Below are 17,409 nucleotides of genomic sequence, written 5' to 3' on the forward strand. Positions count from 1 at the left end.
GTGTAGAAACAAGTAGGTGGTTTTAATGTTATGGCTGATCGTTGTATCTTGTCTGCCTAACTAAACATCTGCCTTCCCACATGTTGCCTTGGTAAAGACGGTTTATAATTATATGCTATTATATCTTCTTTTAGGAGCAGCATTTCCTGCCCCTGTCTTAGTGCATGTATAATTGATTCCATCCTGGATTCAACATGTCCAAAACAGTTTATACTCTCTAAAAATGCAACAAAAGTGAAATCTGTAATTTTTTAATTCACATGAATATTTATTTCTAAATATGTAAAATGTACAAAAAATGTATGTGTGTGCTTACCTTTTAGGGAAAAGTGATGGTTATCCTGTTTAAGTGTTACAGTTTTTCATGGGGATAAATCTGTCCTTGCTCTCTGATCCGATTCCAGCATCATCTAGTCAACATCCAGCACACTGCATCCCAGGTAAATGCAAAACCCTGCCTACTTTGTCAGTCCTCTCAGCTATTGGCTGTTGTTTTTATTTTGCTCTACAATGATTGGCTTTTAAAGTGCCAGTTATGACCGTGCATGGATTTGACTAGTGTCTCTGCTTTTTCTAGTGAATCTAACAGGTCCATTGCTCTGTGTCCTGTCAGTGTTTCTCAGTGTTTAATCTCCAGATTTAGTGTTTGCCTTTAATGTAACATTGAATTCAAACCAGTTCAGACATGTTCATTTGTTACAGCTGAAAACAAAACTATGTAAAGAACTTGTAAGGAATACTCAGCTAACATTCTTATATGAATTGGCTGCTGCTAACATTACGTTCTAACAACATTTTCTTGCTTCACCTTTAACTTTGTGTTCAGATGAGTAAAACATTAAAAAAAAAACCTTGCTTATTTTATTACTAATTTCAGATGTAAAAAGTTTTAACATCAATTTAAAATTAATAGCCTAAACAAAATGAAATAAAATGGTAAGTACAGATAAGTAATCTAATAATGAGAATATAAAATGGACTAGTGCATCTCTCTAGTAGACATAATTTACAAGCATGGCACTTGTATGCAGAGGACAGCTGATGTGTCCCAATATGCTGACCTACACTATATGGATGAAAGTATTGGGACACACCTCCTAATCATTAAAATCAGGTCTTTTGTTTAGTTTAAAATTGATAAAAGTGGCAAAGTTGGAAATATACATAAAATAGATTATTACCTAATTGGGGTAAAGTTCTAAGTTGCCATCTAACTTTGTGGCATGGCCTCCTGGTTCATTGTTAGTGATTATGAAATTAGACATTACTACAGTTGGTAACTTCACAATGCTTATACTAATAGGTCTACTTTGAGTAATATTATAAAAATGACATAGAACAGTGATCTCTTCTCATTATTTATGTTCTTGGGTTGGTTTTGAATAACAGATGACCTTACAAATTAATCTGACAGCGACTGAGACACCTTGTGCTTTTTTACAGATCCGGGCAAAAGATCAGTTTTCCCATTGCACAACAAGCTGTCTAATATTCTAATAATATTGGCATGGCAAAAATGTACTCAATGTTTTACCACGTTGATAGTCCTGTACCCAGATCACAAGACAGGTTCTGCAGCTAAAGTTCCTGGGTACTATATCATCCTCTACAAAGCTCTGGAACCTGTTTAGCATGTCCAGACACTCCCCATATTTTAACTAAAAAAATGTATGCAGTTGTAAAAATAAAAACACGAACAAACTTCAGAATGTCAGATAAAAATCAGATCATGATGTTTAGGGGTGGGCTTCAAATCTGATTGCTGCATAAATCTAGACTCCTGTGTTATTGGCTAAATCTGGATTTTTTTTTATCATCATCATCATCTGTTCCGCTTATCCATTCAGGGTTGCGGTGGCAACAGTGCAAGCAAAAAGTCCCAGGTATCTCTCTCCCCTGCCGCTTCTACCAGCTCCTCTGGTGGGATCCCTAGGCGTTCCCATGCCACCTGGGAGATGTAATCCCTCTAGCGGGTCCTGGGTCGACCCCGGGGCCTTTTCCCGGTCGGCCGTGCCTGGTGTACCTCCAAAGGGAGGCGTCCAGGAGGCATCCTTATCAGATGCCCGAACCACCTCAGTTGGCTCCTCTCCACGCGAAGGAGCAGTGGTTCTACTCCGAGCTCCTCACCCGATCACAGAGTGTATGCCCAGCAACCTGCCGGAGAAAGCTAATTTCGGCCGCTTGTTTCCGCAAGCTCGTTCTTTCGGTCATTACCCAAAGCTCGTGACCATAAGTGAGGATAGGGACAAAGATCGACCGATAAATTGAAAGCTTTGCGGCTCAGCTCTCTCTTCACCACAATGGTCTGGTGAAGTGACCGCATTACCGCATTATTTAAAAAAAAATATTTAGTCTAATATGCCTGTGACACAGTAAAAAAGTGGGGGTATGGCATAGCTCCAGAGTAATAAAGAGCTGGGTGCAAACCTAGACTCCTATGTCCATAAGGATCCTGGTGTGCACATGGGTCACCCCTGGATACCTTAGTTTACTGACACTTGCTTAAAAAGTACCACAGTATTGTCGATAAGCAAACATGTTTATTGGTTTAATACAATGCAGTGCATAAAATTACTTACAGTTTAAAATAAGGGCTGATGGCCCAATTGGTTTACAAGATTTCCAACTTCCCATTTAACTCACTGTAGTCCTGAATTGCACTCATGCTTCAGTAACCCTTAACCCAGCTTTACAGCTGCTGAATGGTCTCGTTTAACTACAAAGCGTAACACCAAGCACTTTTATTTAGCATTATACAATCACAAATGTGCCCTCTCTTGGGAAAATACTGCATCATTTATACTGCTGCTAGCATTAACATGCTGTTTAATCAATTCCTCGATATAAACGACACTTTCACGATTGATGGCCATTACTTACAATAGGCCAATAACATCTAGTAAAAAATAATCACATGCTTAGCCAAAATGATGAAGATTTCTGGTAACTCTTTAGGAATACATGGTCAGCTGTAGCCACTATGGATATAAAGCAGGAATAAAAGTTAATAAGAGGCTGAGCTAAAAAGCACAAACTAGCATGACCCTTTAATAAAAAATGCCTCATACCTCCTTAACGTTGACTTTAACAGAACCTGTGTTGTTCCTGTCAAGTGTCTTGAAAGCACCTACAAATACGTAAAAATGATAGTAAGTCAGTTACATTTTAAGAAGACCAGAATCGACTGCATTTCACAGACCAGAAGACTTACGGCACATCGCATCCAGTCGCACTAGACAGCCAATGAAGTTGTCAAAGTCCATGTTGCCATTTTCCTCACTGTATCTGCGAATGATCATCTGGCAGAGCTGCTCATTAAGAGGAAACCCTAAGGAAAGAGCATTGTGAATAATAAGAGATCGGGAGGGGCTGTGTGTTACAGAATCATGCCCACCTGCCATGCTATTATGGCCGGCAGGATGCAAGGATCATCTCTCTGTGTATCACCAGCGTTAATTCGCTGCAGCTGGTAGAGCCCTTTAAATCACATGCTCTGAAAGGCCAGTACTTTTATTTCTGCCAGCTCCTATGTCGACATCCTTTAATCTTTCTCAGCTGGTGCTTGACCATCATGGTTTAACTGCTCTATAGAGACGGGGTGACAGCATCTTTCTGAGCAGCACCCCACAGACGGATCCACACTGGACGTAGGCTGCATCAGTGGGTGGTGTGGCTGCTTTGCTCCTGTTATAGCTGCCCCCAACTTGTACAGGGCTCCTCTCATTTTAGGTTTTTTCCAAGAATGGGGATTATCCAGAAGGGTCCAGGTATAGAACTCCAAAGCTCCACTTCACTGAAGAGCCAATCAAATTGCAGAACTGTAATTCTGCTTAGCTATGAAGAGCTCCACTGAGCAGCCAGTAAGTTTATGATATTTAGTCATGATTAGGACTTACACCTTGCGTGTTGACAAAACTACACCTTGCATGTTGATGTCCATAGCATTAAGATTTTTTTTTTTCCTCCCGATTTAGCACACTCAATTTGTCTTCCACTGCTGAGGGATACCCGATTGCATCAGAGGAGAGCATGTCACTGCACACGCCTCTTCCGTTACGTATACAGCCCTCCTCTTCTTGCCCCTGCATTCTGCACAGACGTCTCTTCCGTCAATCAGGGTCCTTACACAGTGTATGAAGAACAACCCACCCACACATAGTCCGGCCCCCACCCTGCAGATACGGTGGCCAATTAGTATCTGCTGCAGGCATTGCCAATTATGCCCGCCAGATGGCACCCAGCCGGTGGCAACACCGAGTTTCGAACTGAGGAGTTCAGAATCTCAGTGCTGGTGTGCTGGCGGAATATCCCGCTGTGCCACCTGGGTGCACTTAGTTGAAATTTTGACACTGAATCATAATTGATCTGGGTAATAAAGCCACAGTCACACTATATTATTTATTCTTAGAGGGAATTAATAATAACAACAACAGTAACAACAATAGTAATAATAATAAGACAAATTGATATCAGCCTTTTGATTTTTGTGCACTCTTCTCTGGGTGGGACCACATTTTAGTGGAGTGGTGTGATGCCATACTAACCTGCTGCTGTGAATGCGCCTGGCAGCTCACTGGCCCCAATCGTTCCAGATCGGTCTGAATCATAATTCTTATAAATGCCCTGTAACAAACAAAACCAATGTAAACCTTATTAGTGTTTAATTTAAATTCTATAGCAAATACAATGTGTGGTGTGTTGCATGTAGTCTACAGTACAAATATAATATTAAGTATTAATTACTAATTTAATTAATACCATGACCATGAAGAAAACTCCTTTGTAATGCATGAACAGTGTGTATTAATGCCTCATTTTAGGGCAACTGACAAAGTAAATATGGGAGAAAATGTCACCATGAGAAGCAGTAAAAATAACAAGTTACTCCACACCTATATTTACTCTTTGCAGTCACTGTGGCTAAATGTGCTGTTAAACCATATATAAAGGAGAGTAGTGTGGCTCTTTTACAAGTTGTGTTTGTATTGTGGGCAGGGTAATACTCAAGTACATGCAAATATAAAAATGCGCGGCACGGTGGCTTAATGGGTAGCACTGTCGCCTCACAGCAAGAAGGACCTGGGTTCGATCACCAGGTGGGGGTCCGGGTCCTTTCTGTGTGGAGTTTGCATGTTCTCCCCGTGTCCGCATGGGTTTCCTCCGGGTGCTCCGGTTTCCTCCCACAGTCCAAAGACATGCAAGTGAGGTGAATTGGAGACTAAATTGTCCATGACTGTGATCGATATAAACTTGTGAACTGATTAATCTTGTGTAACGAGTAACTACCGTTGCTGTCATGAATGTAACCAAAGAAATCCTAAAAAACAAACAAACAAATATAAAATCTTTAAATTACTACAATGTAATTTTTTTCTGTTTTCCCATATTTTCTTATCAGGTCCAATACACACTATATGGACAAAAAAATTCGGACAACTTTCGGACACATTACACCTCCAGGAGCTTTTATGACATCCCATTTTAAATCCCTAGGCATTAAATAGGGCTACAACGATTAGTCGACATAATCGATAACGTCGACTATAAAAATTTGTCGACGTGGAATTTCATTGTCGACGCGTCGTTATTATTGCAACGCACTAAAGGAACTGCAGGGGGCGCAGCATCGCTTCCATGGCGCAGCGGGGAGTTTATGAACTACAAAGCAGAGTTGTGGTTTCACGCCAGCAACACGGTGAAACGCAAGCACCCTGCAGCCGTGATGACCAGCGTTATTCCGGTAAGTTTTTACACCGCTTTGTGCTTTAACCAATGTAGTTAATGTTTGTTAATGCTAGAGTACTTGTCGGAAAACTTCCTAAGAGATCGCTATTTTTCAGGTTCGTTAGCTAGCTAACGCATTAAGTGCAATAGTTAATCAGTAATTTATATGAGTAATGTTATATAACTTAACATTATAGCCTAACGTTACCCTGTCTCGTCTTCCATATTTTTTGCTCTTGTTAATGAGAGCATTCATTCTAAATAATAAGCCTCCTCCACTTAATAGTAGCTAGTTAGCTCAGCAGATAATTCAGTTAAGATATTTAACCTGTTATGGTTTAGTTGGCATAGCCAGTACACTAAAAATGTATAGTGACAATAAAGTTCTACTACTACTACTACTACTATTTGTAATAAACTATGATACATAGCCTTCAGTTTGTGATAATTAATACAGCTTTCTCTTTTGCTCTTTCTATTAATAGCACTAAGCAATGAAGTGTGGATGAGAAGAGGTTCATGCACCCCTCAAATGGCTGAGGTCTTCACAGACAGCATTCACATGTTTCTCAACCACATGTTATAAATGTTTTTGACTTCCAGAGTGATAACTTCTGAAACATAACAGTTTCTAATGCTGTCCAAAGCTTTCTTATTTCATTGAATTTTTTTATTGTGATTGTGTATTAATGTTTCAAGTATATTTAATTAAACTATCAAGCTTAAGTTTCATATTCATGTTTCATGGGTCATTATTTTAATTTGATATTGGAACTTAAATAACACAACAGAGTTTTGTTATGTTAAGGCAGATATGGAGGGTATGACATAAATAATCGTTGACTAGTCGACTAATCGAAAAAATAATCGTCAGATTAGTCGACTACTAAAATAATCGTTAGTTGCAGCCCTAGCATTAATATGGACCTGGTTCCCCCTTTGCAGCTATAACAGCTTCCACTTCTCTGGGAAGGCTTTCTACAAGATTTGCCTATTCATTTAAAATAGTCCATTCATCCAGGAGAGCATCTGTGAGGTCAGACACTGATGCTGGGTGAGGGGGCCTGGCTTGCCATCTCTGGTATAGGTCAAAGTCCCGAAGGTGGATGATTCGATGGGGTTGAGGTGAACTCTGTGTGAGCCAGTCAAGTTCTTTCACACCAAACTCACCCAGTCATGCCTTTATTGACCTTGCTTTGTGCACTGACAATGCTAGAACAGAACAGGGCCTTCCTTAAACTGTAAAGTTTTAAGCTCATAAAACGTTTTGCTATTTTGGAACATGTTTCCAATGTTCCAGAGGCTTGCATGAAGCTGCCTGGCCATGGAAACCCATGACAAGAAGCCTCCATGCTAATGTCAATGACAGAGGAAGTTTGCTGCAGAGGAGTCAGCAGAGCATTGGTGATTTTATACATTATGCACCTCAGCACTACGCAATAAAAAAGCGTCTGCTAAATGCCAAAAATGTAAATGATGTGTGCAGTAGCCGACTGCATGTTTTCACCTGCACGAGGCGAGTTCATATGCGGATCAGCTTTGTGTACGGAGAGCCACACCACGATCAATGAATTATTTCTCTACTCTGTGCAGGGGCCATCAATCAGCCAGCAGTGGTCATAATTGCATCAGTTATGAGGTCCCTGCTCTGGCTCCTATCCTGTACAAACAACAACCAATCGTTGTTCATGTAGCCGCCCAGCCTGCCGGATGACAGAGTGTCCCAGTATTTTTATCCAGTCTACTTCCCTGCTATACTTAATATTTTATCATTATTTTATAATAAATTAATTGATTTATAACTGGTAATTTAAGACCTTGCTTTAGCACCTTTATTGTTCCGTGAGCAATACATTTACATTCTACATTTTCGGCATTTAGCAGACACTTTTATCCAAAGCGACTTACATTACTATTACAGTATATTGTCTAAGCAATTAAGGGTTAAGTTGCCAAGGGTTAAGTGGCAACCTGGCAGTGGTGGGGCTTGAACCAGCAGCCTTTTAATTATTAGTCCAGTACCTCAACCACTAGGCTAAGGTGCTAAATTTAAACTTCTACATTTTCCCACCTCATTAAAATAAAATACATTTAAATACAATAAAAATATTTACTGCAAGATTCTCTGCAGGAGGAAATGCAAATATACTGCTTTCCCACAGATGGTAGATTACACTACAGTAGATCATCCAGATCAACAGTAACACTACTTAATTCATTGTCTGCCACCTGCTGGTAGAACCGTTGAACTGCATGTTTATTGCGTAATAATGGAAACAAGAAGAGTGGTTTGTACAACCACAAAGCAACGTTTAAAATTAGTAAGGATTTTGGTTACATACCAATCTTGGTGCTAATGCATTTTATTATTCTTATATTATATGTAAATTATTACTAAATATGCCAAAAGATGGTCATAATCTTTAACTGTGTCAACCTAAAGCAGTGTTACATAATTCCAATAAGTATTGTATTTCATATGCTTTGAAATGATAGTACAGTGGTACCTTGAAACTCAACATCAATTAGTTCTGGGACTGGTGTCGAGTTTTTAAGGCGTTGAGTTTTAAGGTATTTTTTCCCATAAGGATGTATGGGAAACCTGTTAATGTGTTCCATGGTTCCGTGGAACTGCATATATTTTAGGCTTATGTAAAACAATGGGGTTGTTTTTGACACTTATACACTAAGAATCACACAAATATAATATAAAACACTGAAATACAATTGTTTAACAACAGTTAAAAATAATTAATAAAAATACAATAAAACCTTTTACCTTTAGTTACCTGCAGTTTACCTTTAGTTTTTTATTGTTTTCTTATGCTTCTTAATCGTGGAGATGCTTGATCTTGGAATACTGTATTCCTTAGCAAGTTCAGTAAAGGCGCATTCACGTGAGAAGTGGCAAAACCGTTTTGTGCTGATGTTCCGTTATTTCCTATGGAGTGTGCCGGTGCAAAAAGCTTAACATGACTTACTGTACTAAAACGAGTGAGGAATTTCATTAGTGGAGAGAACTTACGAGCAGTAATAATTAAGAGAGGTTTAGTTTTCCTATGTCGTTCTTTTAATACATTAAGACTAGGGCTGTCAAACGATAAAAAATTGTAATCGCGATTAATCTCAGAATTTCATATAGTTAATCGCGATTAATCGCATTAAAAAAAATCTGTGTAAATGTTATAGAAAACAAGGATTTTTAAGTGAAATGTTACAATTAAAATGGTGAACACATTTTATGCTAAATGTACTGATGTTAAAAACTGCTGGGACAAGAGAAAACTGTAAGGGAGTTTTATTCACTCACATACTAGGCAGTAAATGTCAGATTGTAGTTTAGAATTTCTCCATCAGCAAACATTGTAGATCAGCGGTGCTTTAGGTGGGATAAGGCGTAGTTATTGTAACAGACTTTTCTGTGGTTGTATTGTGACAATGGTTTGATGGACGTTTCTACACGAAGTGAGTGTGTTTTGACCCTTTGGGGCTTCCATAGTTCATGGACTAACGTGCTTGACTCAGCTTTCCGGTATTTGGTACCGTAACAGAATAAGTTAATAAAAGTGTTCTGCTCCCGACAACTTGTGAATATAGCGTGTATTTATTTCTTTATTAAGCAAGTGCATCACTACAACGCTCGGTTACATTATGGTAACAAACCGCAAATGAAAAACGGTGGCAAGTCCGACATTAAAACGTTTGTTCTACCAGTCAAGTCTCAACATGAACTAGAATTTGCGTTAACGGCACTATTTTTTTTAATCGCGTTAAAGTGAAATCGCGTTAATGCGTTATTATCGCGTTAACTTCGACAGCCCTAATTAAGACACATTAAGCTTTTTTTTAATGCTAAGCGTTTTAGACTCTCGGAAAAGCTGATTCTTACAATTTCTCAGAACTCCGAGCTATAACACAAGTTTAAAAGTGACACAGGAGAAAAACCCACCTAAACACAGATAAATGTGGAGCTTTTAGAGTGAATTTGACCGCTATTCCACACAAATGCAGATTTGACTCATTATCATTGAGACGTGGAGCAAAGCGGCGGTCGTACACACTTCAAGTTTAAGGTAAACATCGAGTTTAAGGGTACAAATTTCTCAACGAAGGGCGTCGAGTTTCAAAGATTTCGAGTTTAGGGGACGTCGAGTTACAAGGTACAACTGTACTTATTTTGCTTAGTCATAACTACTTAATAAATAAAGTTTAAATTATCAACAGATATTCCTATTCAGCTAGCTTTAACAATTTAAAATAAAAATGAATAACATATTTGGACAGCTGTCTTACCTGCCACTTCTTGATGTTGTTCCACAGGTATCTGAACTCTGTAAAGCCCAACTTTCCAGAGCTGTCAGACTGTTTGATGAGAATTAAGGAAAAAGAATAGCCATACTTCTCAAAACAAAACTAAACCTAAGCCAAAAAAAAACACTACAATCTTTATTCACAATCCAGCGCTCTTGTGAAAAGGATACATCCATTACGGCCACCATGCTCCTGCAAGACTCAATGGAGAAACCATCAGTCTTTAGGTCACCGTCTGTAGGTGGGGGACATAGAGTCATTACATTTAGCCACAGTAACTGAAACTAATTTTAATACATAGCTCTGCTGCAACACTAGTATACACAACATGCCATAATGATCTTGTTTTTAATTTTGCAACTATTACTGGCTTTATACTGACATTACATACACACACCCAACTTTTTTAAATGCTTGGGCAATGATGTTTTTACAGGTCTAAGCATCAAAGCATACATGTTCTTGAGTTGTGTAAAATAAAACTTGTTCATTTAACTTTGTAATCGGCAGTTATATTTCTCTGTAATTAAATGATCCAATATTTAGAGATAAAGACAAGTTACTCATGCTTACGTTTGATCACAATCTTGTTAAGAATGTTCATCAGTTCTGTAGAACTAACTTCCATGTCCTAGAAGTAAAACAAGAGTTAAACCCAAAGGCGAGAACACAGACTAAATGGCTGACCACTTACACAGTGAATTAGCAAAATATGGGCTTAAATTAATGACAACTTCTTAATTATTATTCTTAACTTCATAACATATGTGGCTTGACATTGTCTTGTTGAAATAACCATGTACATAGAACTGATGTTGCCTTTATGGCAGCATATGTCTCTCAGAAATCCCAATATACACCTCTGCATCAACGGTACCAAGAAACCCATGCTGCAGGCATTAATGGTTCATTATCTTGTAAACACAAGATATGGTGTTTGAATCTCAGCTGTGCTATCGGCCGGTCAGGTGTGTGCACAGACACAACTGTCTAGTGTCCGATTGTCTGATCCAAAAATGGTGTAGGAGAGTTAAAAATTTACAGATTTTACCCACAATCTAGTTGTGTCCAATTAACCAACTGCATTTTGCTTCCTCTTTACTGTTGCTGACTTTCACTCCTGACACACTTTTCACCGGCTTGAAGACTTGAAGTCCATATGGAGCTCAGTCTTGCACACGAAGAGTCACGCACTGATCCTCATCATCCCTCACCTCTGATAAAGGCGCCATAGTTCATTGCATCAGTTATGAGGAATCCCCTCCGGCATCCAACCCTGAAGGACCAGTCAATCATTGTCCGTGTAGGCGCCCAGCCTGCCGGTAGCAAAGCTGAGATTCGATTTTTCAAAATGTCCTAAATTTGGGGAATGGGGTTTGTACATTACCAATTTTATGAGCTGAGCCACTCATATAGATGCCCTTTTTGGGTAAATAATTACTGACTACAGCCCAGCTGTTGCTCTGTACACTTTGTCACCCCCTCTATTCCATCCATTTATAAAAAAGGAGCCCCCACAGGACCACCACTGTCCAAATGTTAATTGGGTGGTGGACGATTTTTAGCACTGCAATGATACTAACATGGTATAGTGCAGTGATCCCCAACCACCGGGCCACGGACCGGTACTGGTCCATGGGTCATTTATTACCGGGCCGCACAGAAAGAATAAATAATTTGAGGTCGCTTTCAATGCTCTTCCGGTGTTATTGTCTCCAATCACCACTAGGTGGGAGCAGCATCTCATTGCAATGAAAAAAAGCTTAGGATTCACACTGATTTTCAATTCTATAGTAATTCTATTTTTAATTCCCCTGCCACCGCCGGTCCGTGAAATTATATCTTATATGAAACCGGTCCGTGGTGCAAAAAAGGTTGTGGATTGCTGGTATAGTGTATCAAATGCAGTAGTTCTTTTTAGGCATGCATACCCAGTTAGCACAGGATGTAGGTATACAAAGAAAAACTAGAGCTATTTAATATGTTTAGACACTTAGGGTTGGTTTCCCAGACAGGGATTAAGGCTAGTCCAGGACTACATTTTGCTTTAAATGGAGAATTCAAAATGCTGTGTAGTCTAGGACTAGGCTTAATCCCTGTCTGTGAAACCAACCCAATGTGTATTACTTCTCCGCTAGCCAATTTCCCATAGACATACTCCAAAATCTTGTGAAAGGCCTTTCTAAAAAGTGGTGGGTGTTATAGCCTCAAAAGTAAGGTCAACTCCGTGTATGGTTTTGGATGTCCAAAAAGCACATAATCAGGTGTCCACCACCTTTTGGCCTTCAAGAAATACTGGTATTAAGTAGGGCTGTCAAACGATTAAAAATTTTAATCGCGATTAATCTCAGAATTTCATATAGTTAATCGCGATTAATCGCATAAAAAAAAATCTGTGTAAATGTTATAGAAAACAAGGATTTTTAAGTGAAATGTTACAATTAAAATGGTGAACACATTTTATGCTAAATGTACTGATGTTAAAAACTGCTGGGACAAGAGAAAACTGTAAGGGAGTTTTATTCACTCACATACTAGGCAGTAAATGTCAGATTGTAGTTTAGAATTTCTCCATCAGCAAACATTGTAGATCAGCGGTGCGTTAGGTGGGATAAGGCGTAGTTATTGTAACAGACTTGTCTGTGGTTGTATTGTGACAATGGTTTGATGGACGTTTCTACACGAAGTGAGTGTGTTTTGACCCTTTGGGGCTTCCATAGTTCATGGACTAACGTGCTTGACTCAGCTTTCCGGTATTTGGTACCGTAACAGAATAAGTTAATAAAAGTGTTCTGCTCCCGACAACTTGTGAATATAGCGTGTATTTATTTCTTTATTAAGCAAGTGCATCACTACAACGCTCGGTTACATTATGGTAACAAACCGCAAATGAAAAACGGTGGCAAGTCCGACATTAAAACGTTTGTTCTACCAGTCAAGTCTCAACATGAACTAGAATTTGCGGCACTATTTTTTTTAATCGCGTTAAAGTGAAATCGCGTTAATGCGTTATTATCGCGTTAACTTCGACAGCCCTAGTATTAAGCATTCACAGTACATAATATACTTTCTATTTAAAGCACTGTTTAAAGGCTACGAGGAAATGTTTCTTTTACTTACTCTAACTTAATGTACTAAACGTTTATATAATTTTAATTTTCAATTTGTTACTGCTTTAATTTTCAATTGTGTTACTAAGGTACTAAGGACCTTCAATTTTGACCAGTATTTGTACTGACTACCAAAATCCTTATCTATCAAGGACCTGTACTTTCTGATAGAAAATGTGCCACATTAAAATGAATAAGAGCTATGCTAAACACTTGGTACAGTACAATCAACAAAATGCTCATGCTTTTATTAGTAAAATAAATCCCATACCCGTGCCTTATCACATACTCACACCCCCTATTATCATGACAAAGGAATGTGCAAAAGAGGAGAAACCAGTCAAGCCTCCTAACCGCAAAAGTCAATGAGATTTTACATGCTTGAGCCACTCCCTTTGTTTCAGGAGTAAACATACAAACAGAAACTAATATAAACAAGTATTCCAAACTCAAACAGAAAGAGCACTAAACCTTGTCAAATGGACACTAATGAAAACTACATAAACTCATAGCTATATGTTATGCTCAGTATGCTGTGCTGTATTGTTTATATTCTCTGTTTTAGCTGACAGTCATACCTGCTCTTACAAGCATGAAAATGAGTGGGCAGGTAAGCTCTATCACCTGTGGGTATGGACAACACCTCAGTGCACTTGCGGCCCACCAGTGCCAGGCAAGACCAGGCATGTGCAATGGCCTTTTAACTATGAACATTCATAAAATAAATTCTTGTCAGTGTGTGATATATGTGTGATGTATGTAAAGTACTCACATCCCCAGCGAGTTGCGTGAAAACTTTGCGAAACTGCCTGTCCTCATCGCTCTCGTTTACAGCGGCGTTAAGGTTATGGGTGGGTCTTCTGGCAGGAGGCTTGGGTACAAATTAAGTAAGACAAATTGTAATTGCAAATGAAACCACCTATTGATGAAGTGTGGGGTGTTTAAAAATATTTTACAATAATTGTTGATGTGCAGTATGTATTTACATGATACAACAGTATGTAAGATATTGATTAGGTCATTTTTTTCTCCCTTTTAGCGCGTCTAATTGCCCGATTGCGTCATGCTTCCTCTCCACCAATGCCGATCCCTGCTCTGATTGAGGAGAACGAAGCTAACCCACGTCCCCTCTGACACGTGGGCAGCATGCCGTATGCATCTTATCACCTATACTTTGACGAGTGCAGTGCAGCTCAGCACTGTGTACAGAGAGACACACCCTGAGAGCACTCTTTTCTCATCTCTGTGCAGGCGCCATCAATCAGCCAGCAGAGGTCGTAATTGCATTAGTTATGAGAGAGATACCCTTTCTGGCTTAATCCCACCCATATCCGAACAACAGGCCAATCGTTGTTCATGTGGCCGCTCAGCCGAGCCGGCAGGCACAGCTGAGATTCGATAGGATGTATTCGATCCCAGCTCTGGTTCCAGCGTGTGTTTTTACCGCTGCGCCACCTGAGTGGCGATTAGGTCATTTTTAACATACAAAAAAAAAGCATTTAATAAACGTGAAAACACAAGACCTTTATATTTTTATGTGAAATGTCTTCGCACATGTGGCATTATTAAAAGATTGCAGTTATAGAATAATACAGTATTTTGCTGTTTTGCAATATATTATCCATCAATAAATTTGTTGAACCGATTAATATGATTTGTTTGTTAAGATTAAAGAGAATATTAATCAGCATTGCTTTGTATACACTATGCAGGTCAAGAAGATTAGCAAAAACTGTATAAAAATAAATGTGACTTACTGGAGCTGAAGGAGCAAACTGACCAGGGTCGATGTTACTGTGGGAAGGGGTAAACATTTATTGTCAAATAAATGTATTTAAAGTGTTTTAAAGTAAATATAGTCAAGTAAATGGTGAATGTTTACTTACGTCACGACATCCAGAATCCCTCCTATGATACTTTTAGCGAGGAACATAGTGGTGGTTCAGATACAGCCGTATAAAGTCTTTAAAACAATGTAATAAGCAATGTTAAACATTTATAACCCTAGTCATCTGCTTGATAAAGTTTCAGGCAGTTAACTTAGATAATTAAAAACAAAACGCTTCTTTTTACAGTTAACTAAAGTCTGTAATTTTTCATTTCCTGTTTCTGTGCTAAGAAAATATGTTGCAGTAGTTCGTGTGGTCGAGTTGTTACGTCATAATAATAACACGTTATGATTTCTGCTTTTGTTTTTCACTTAATAAGAATTTATCAGATTGAATCTTAAAGCATCGAAGTACTGAAAATGCTCGACTAACATTACAAGTCAGCAGCTACTCATTCTAAAAGAATGTAAACCTATACAACATATAATTTTACTTTAAAAAGACCCCCAATACGACGAACAAGCAGTCTTGATTTAAAACCTGTAGTGCACTGTAAGTTAAGGTAGTGTAAAACTTACATGATGATATGGTCAAGTGTTCCGTCAACAGTCACTGCAAAACTGCCTCCCTAGCAGATCAGACCTGGTTGTAATTTCTCCCCGCCCTAAAACCGAGTCACACCCGTTCTACAACTACATACACCCTGAAACAGTGTAGTCTTACACACTGTACTACTGACTAACCATAGTCTAGCACAGCCCCGGTTCTGGACCGATTTTCTTGGGGGGGTAGTAAGACCCAGGTGCGTCGTAGTGGGGGGCAAAGTGGGATGGAGTCACCAGGGTCCCAAATCGGGACCGACCGCTGGTTCACCAAGGGGAGGGGGGCGTAGCAGCCCCCCCCTAGCGCCGGTGTTACGGAGAATTCAGTTCCCCCTGTTTCCCCTTTAACGCGCATGTGCAAAAATCATGACGTTTTTTTCAGTCGCTTCGTTGAGCGTCGGTTTATTTGGAATATGTATTTATAGCGGTATGTTCTTTTCACATTTCATGTTGTATGTTAGGTAGTTTGTGATTAAATACATACTTTAAAGTACTGAGTGAACTACTGTCAGAGGTTTTATTGCTCCACCGCAAGTCAGAGGTTTTCACACTGCTGTCTTCAGCCTTGCTGTCAATCAACTAGAATTAACGTGTCAGATTTATTTGTAAATAAATCCTAATACAGGACATGCTCTTATTCACACACTAGTTTAAGGTTATTCATCTCAGCTGCACTACCATTTACTTTCAAGAATAGTTTCATTCATGGTGATCTCTCGTTCATTTAAACTTCACAAACTGCATCCATGTGATTTTAAAATTAACAAACAGTATGTAGAACAAGTTTAACCTATAGATCAGTCCATTATACTAACAACACAGGGGGGAACACATTTACCTGGAGACCTGGGGAATATGGTTCCCCACATGTATATCACTGTGTGTGTAATTATAAAACACTACAGTGATGCTGGTGATGTATTTAACTGTTGTTATTATGTAGAACAAGTTTAACCTATAGATCAGTCCATTATACTAACAACACAGGGGGGAACACATTTACCTGGAGACCTGGAAAAAATGGTTCCCCACATGTATATCACTGTGTGTGTAATTATAAAACACTACAGTGATGCTGGTGATGTATTTAACTGTTGTTATTATGTAGAACAAGTTTAACCTATAGATCAGTCCATTACACTAACAACACAGGGGGGAACACATTTACCTGGAGACCTGGAAAAAATGGTTCCCCACATGTATATCACTGTGTGTGTAATTATAAAACACTACAGTGATGCTGGTGATGTATTTAACTGTTGTTATTATGTAGAACAAGTTTAACCTATAGATCAGTCCATTACACTAACAACACAGGGGGGAACACATTTACCTGGAGACCTGGGGAATATGGTTCCCCACATGTATATCACTGTGTGTGTAATTATAAAACACTACAGTGATGCTGGTGATGTATTTAACTGTTGTTATTATGTAGAACAAGTTTAACCTATAGATCAGTCCATTATACTAACAACACAGGGGGGAACACATTTACCTGGAGACCTGGAAAAAATGGTTCCCCACATGTATATCACTGTGTGTGTAATTATAAAACACTACAGTGATGCTGGTGATGTATTTAACTGTTGTTATTATGTAGAACAAGTTTAACCTATAGATCAGTCCATTATACTAAAAACACAGGGGGGAACACATTTACCTGGAGACCTGGAAAAAATGGTTCCCCACATGTATATCACTGTGTGTGTAATTATAAAACACTACAGTGATGCTGGTGATGTATTTAACTGTTGTTATTATGTAGAACAAGTTTAACCTATAGATCAATCCATTACACTAACAACACAGGGGGGAACACATTTACCTGGA

The 17,409-nt window shown here is 38.9% G+C and overlaps 1 protein-coding gene across 1 annotated transcript; it reads right to left on the reverse strand.

The window, feature by feature from the left end:
- Positions 1-2,520: 2,520 nt before the first annotated feature.
- On the reverse strand, positions 2,521-15,911 carry capns1b (calpain, small subunit 1 b). Its single transcript, XM_063016327.1, has 11 exons — positions 15,553-15,911; positions 15,032-15,108; positions 14,903-14,939; positions 13,918-14,016; positions 10,609-10,666; positions 10,206-10,270; positions 10,018-10,086; positions 4,545-4,623; positions 3,212-3,328; positions 3,069-3,127; positions 2,521-2,978 (listed from the first exon to the last, which is right to left on the reverse strand). Exons 2-11 carry the CDS (start codon positions 15,076-15,078, stop codon positions 2,952-2,954), a joined length of 657 nt encoding a protein of 218 aa, XP_062872397.1. The 5' UTR covers positions 15,079-15,108; positions 15,553-15,911; the 3' UTR covers positions 2,521-2,951.
- Between the last annotated feature and the right edge of the window lie 1,498 nt (positions 15,912-17,409).

The sequence above is a fragment of the Trichomycterus rosablanca genome, chromosome 20 (assembly GCF_030014385.1).
Source record: "Trichomycterus rosablanca isolate fTriRos1 chromosome 20, fTriRos1.hap1, whole genome shotgun sequence".
In the NCBI taxonomy this organism is placed as follows: domain Eukaryota; kingdom Metazoa; phylum Chordata; class Actinopteri; order Siluriformes; family Trichomycteridae; genus Trichomycterus; species Trichomycterus rosablanca.

Excerpts from the sequence above, each read along its gene's own strand:
- capns1b (XM_063016327.1), bottom strand. The coding sequence starts at position 15,078 with ATGTTCCTCGCTAAAAGTATCATAGGAGGGATTCTGGATGTCGTGAC. Across the intron at positions 14,017-14,902 it reads AGTTTGCTCCTTCAGCTCCA|CCTCCTGCCAGAAGACCCAC; the intron begins GTAAGTCACATT and ends TTTGTACCCAAG. Across the intron at positions 10,271-10,608 it reads TAACAAGATTGTGATCAAAC|ACGGTGACCTAAAGACTGAT; the intron begins GTAAGCATGAGT and ends CCCCACCTACAG.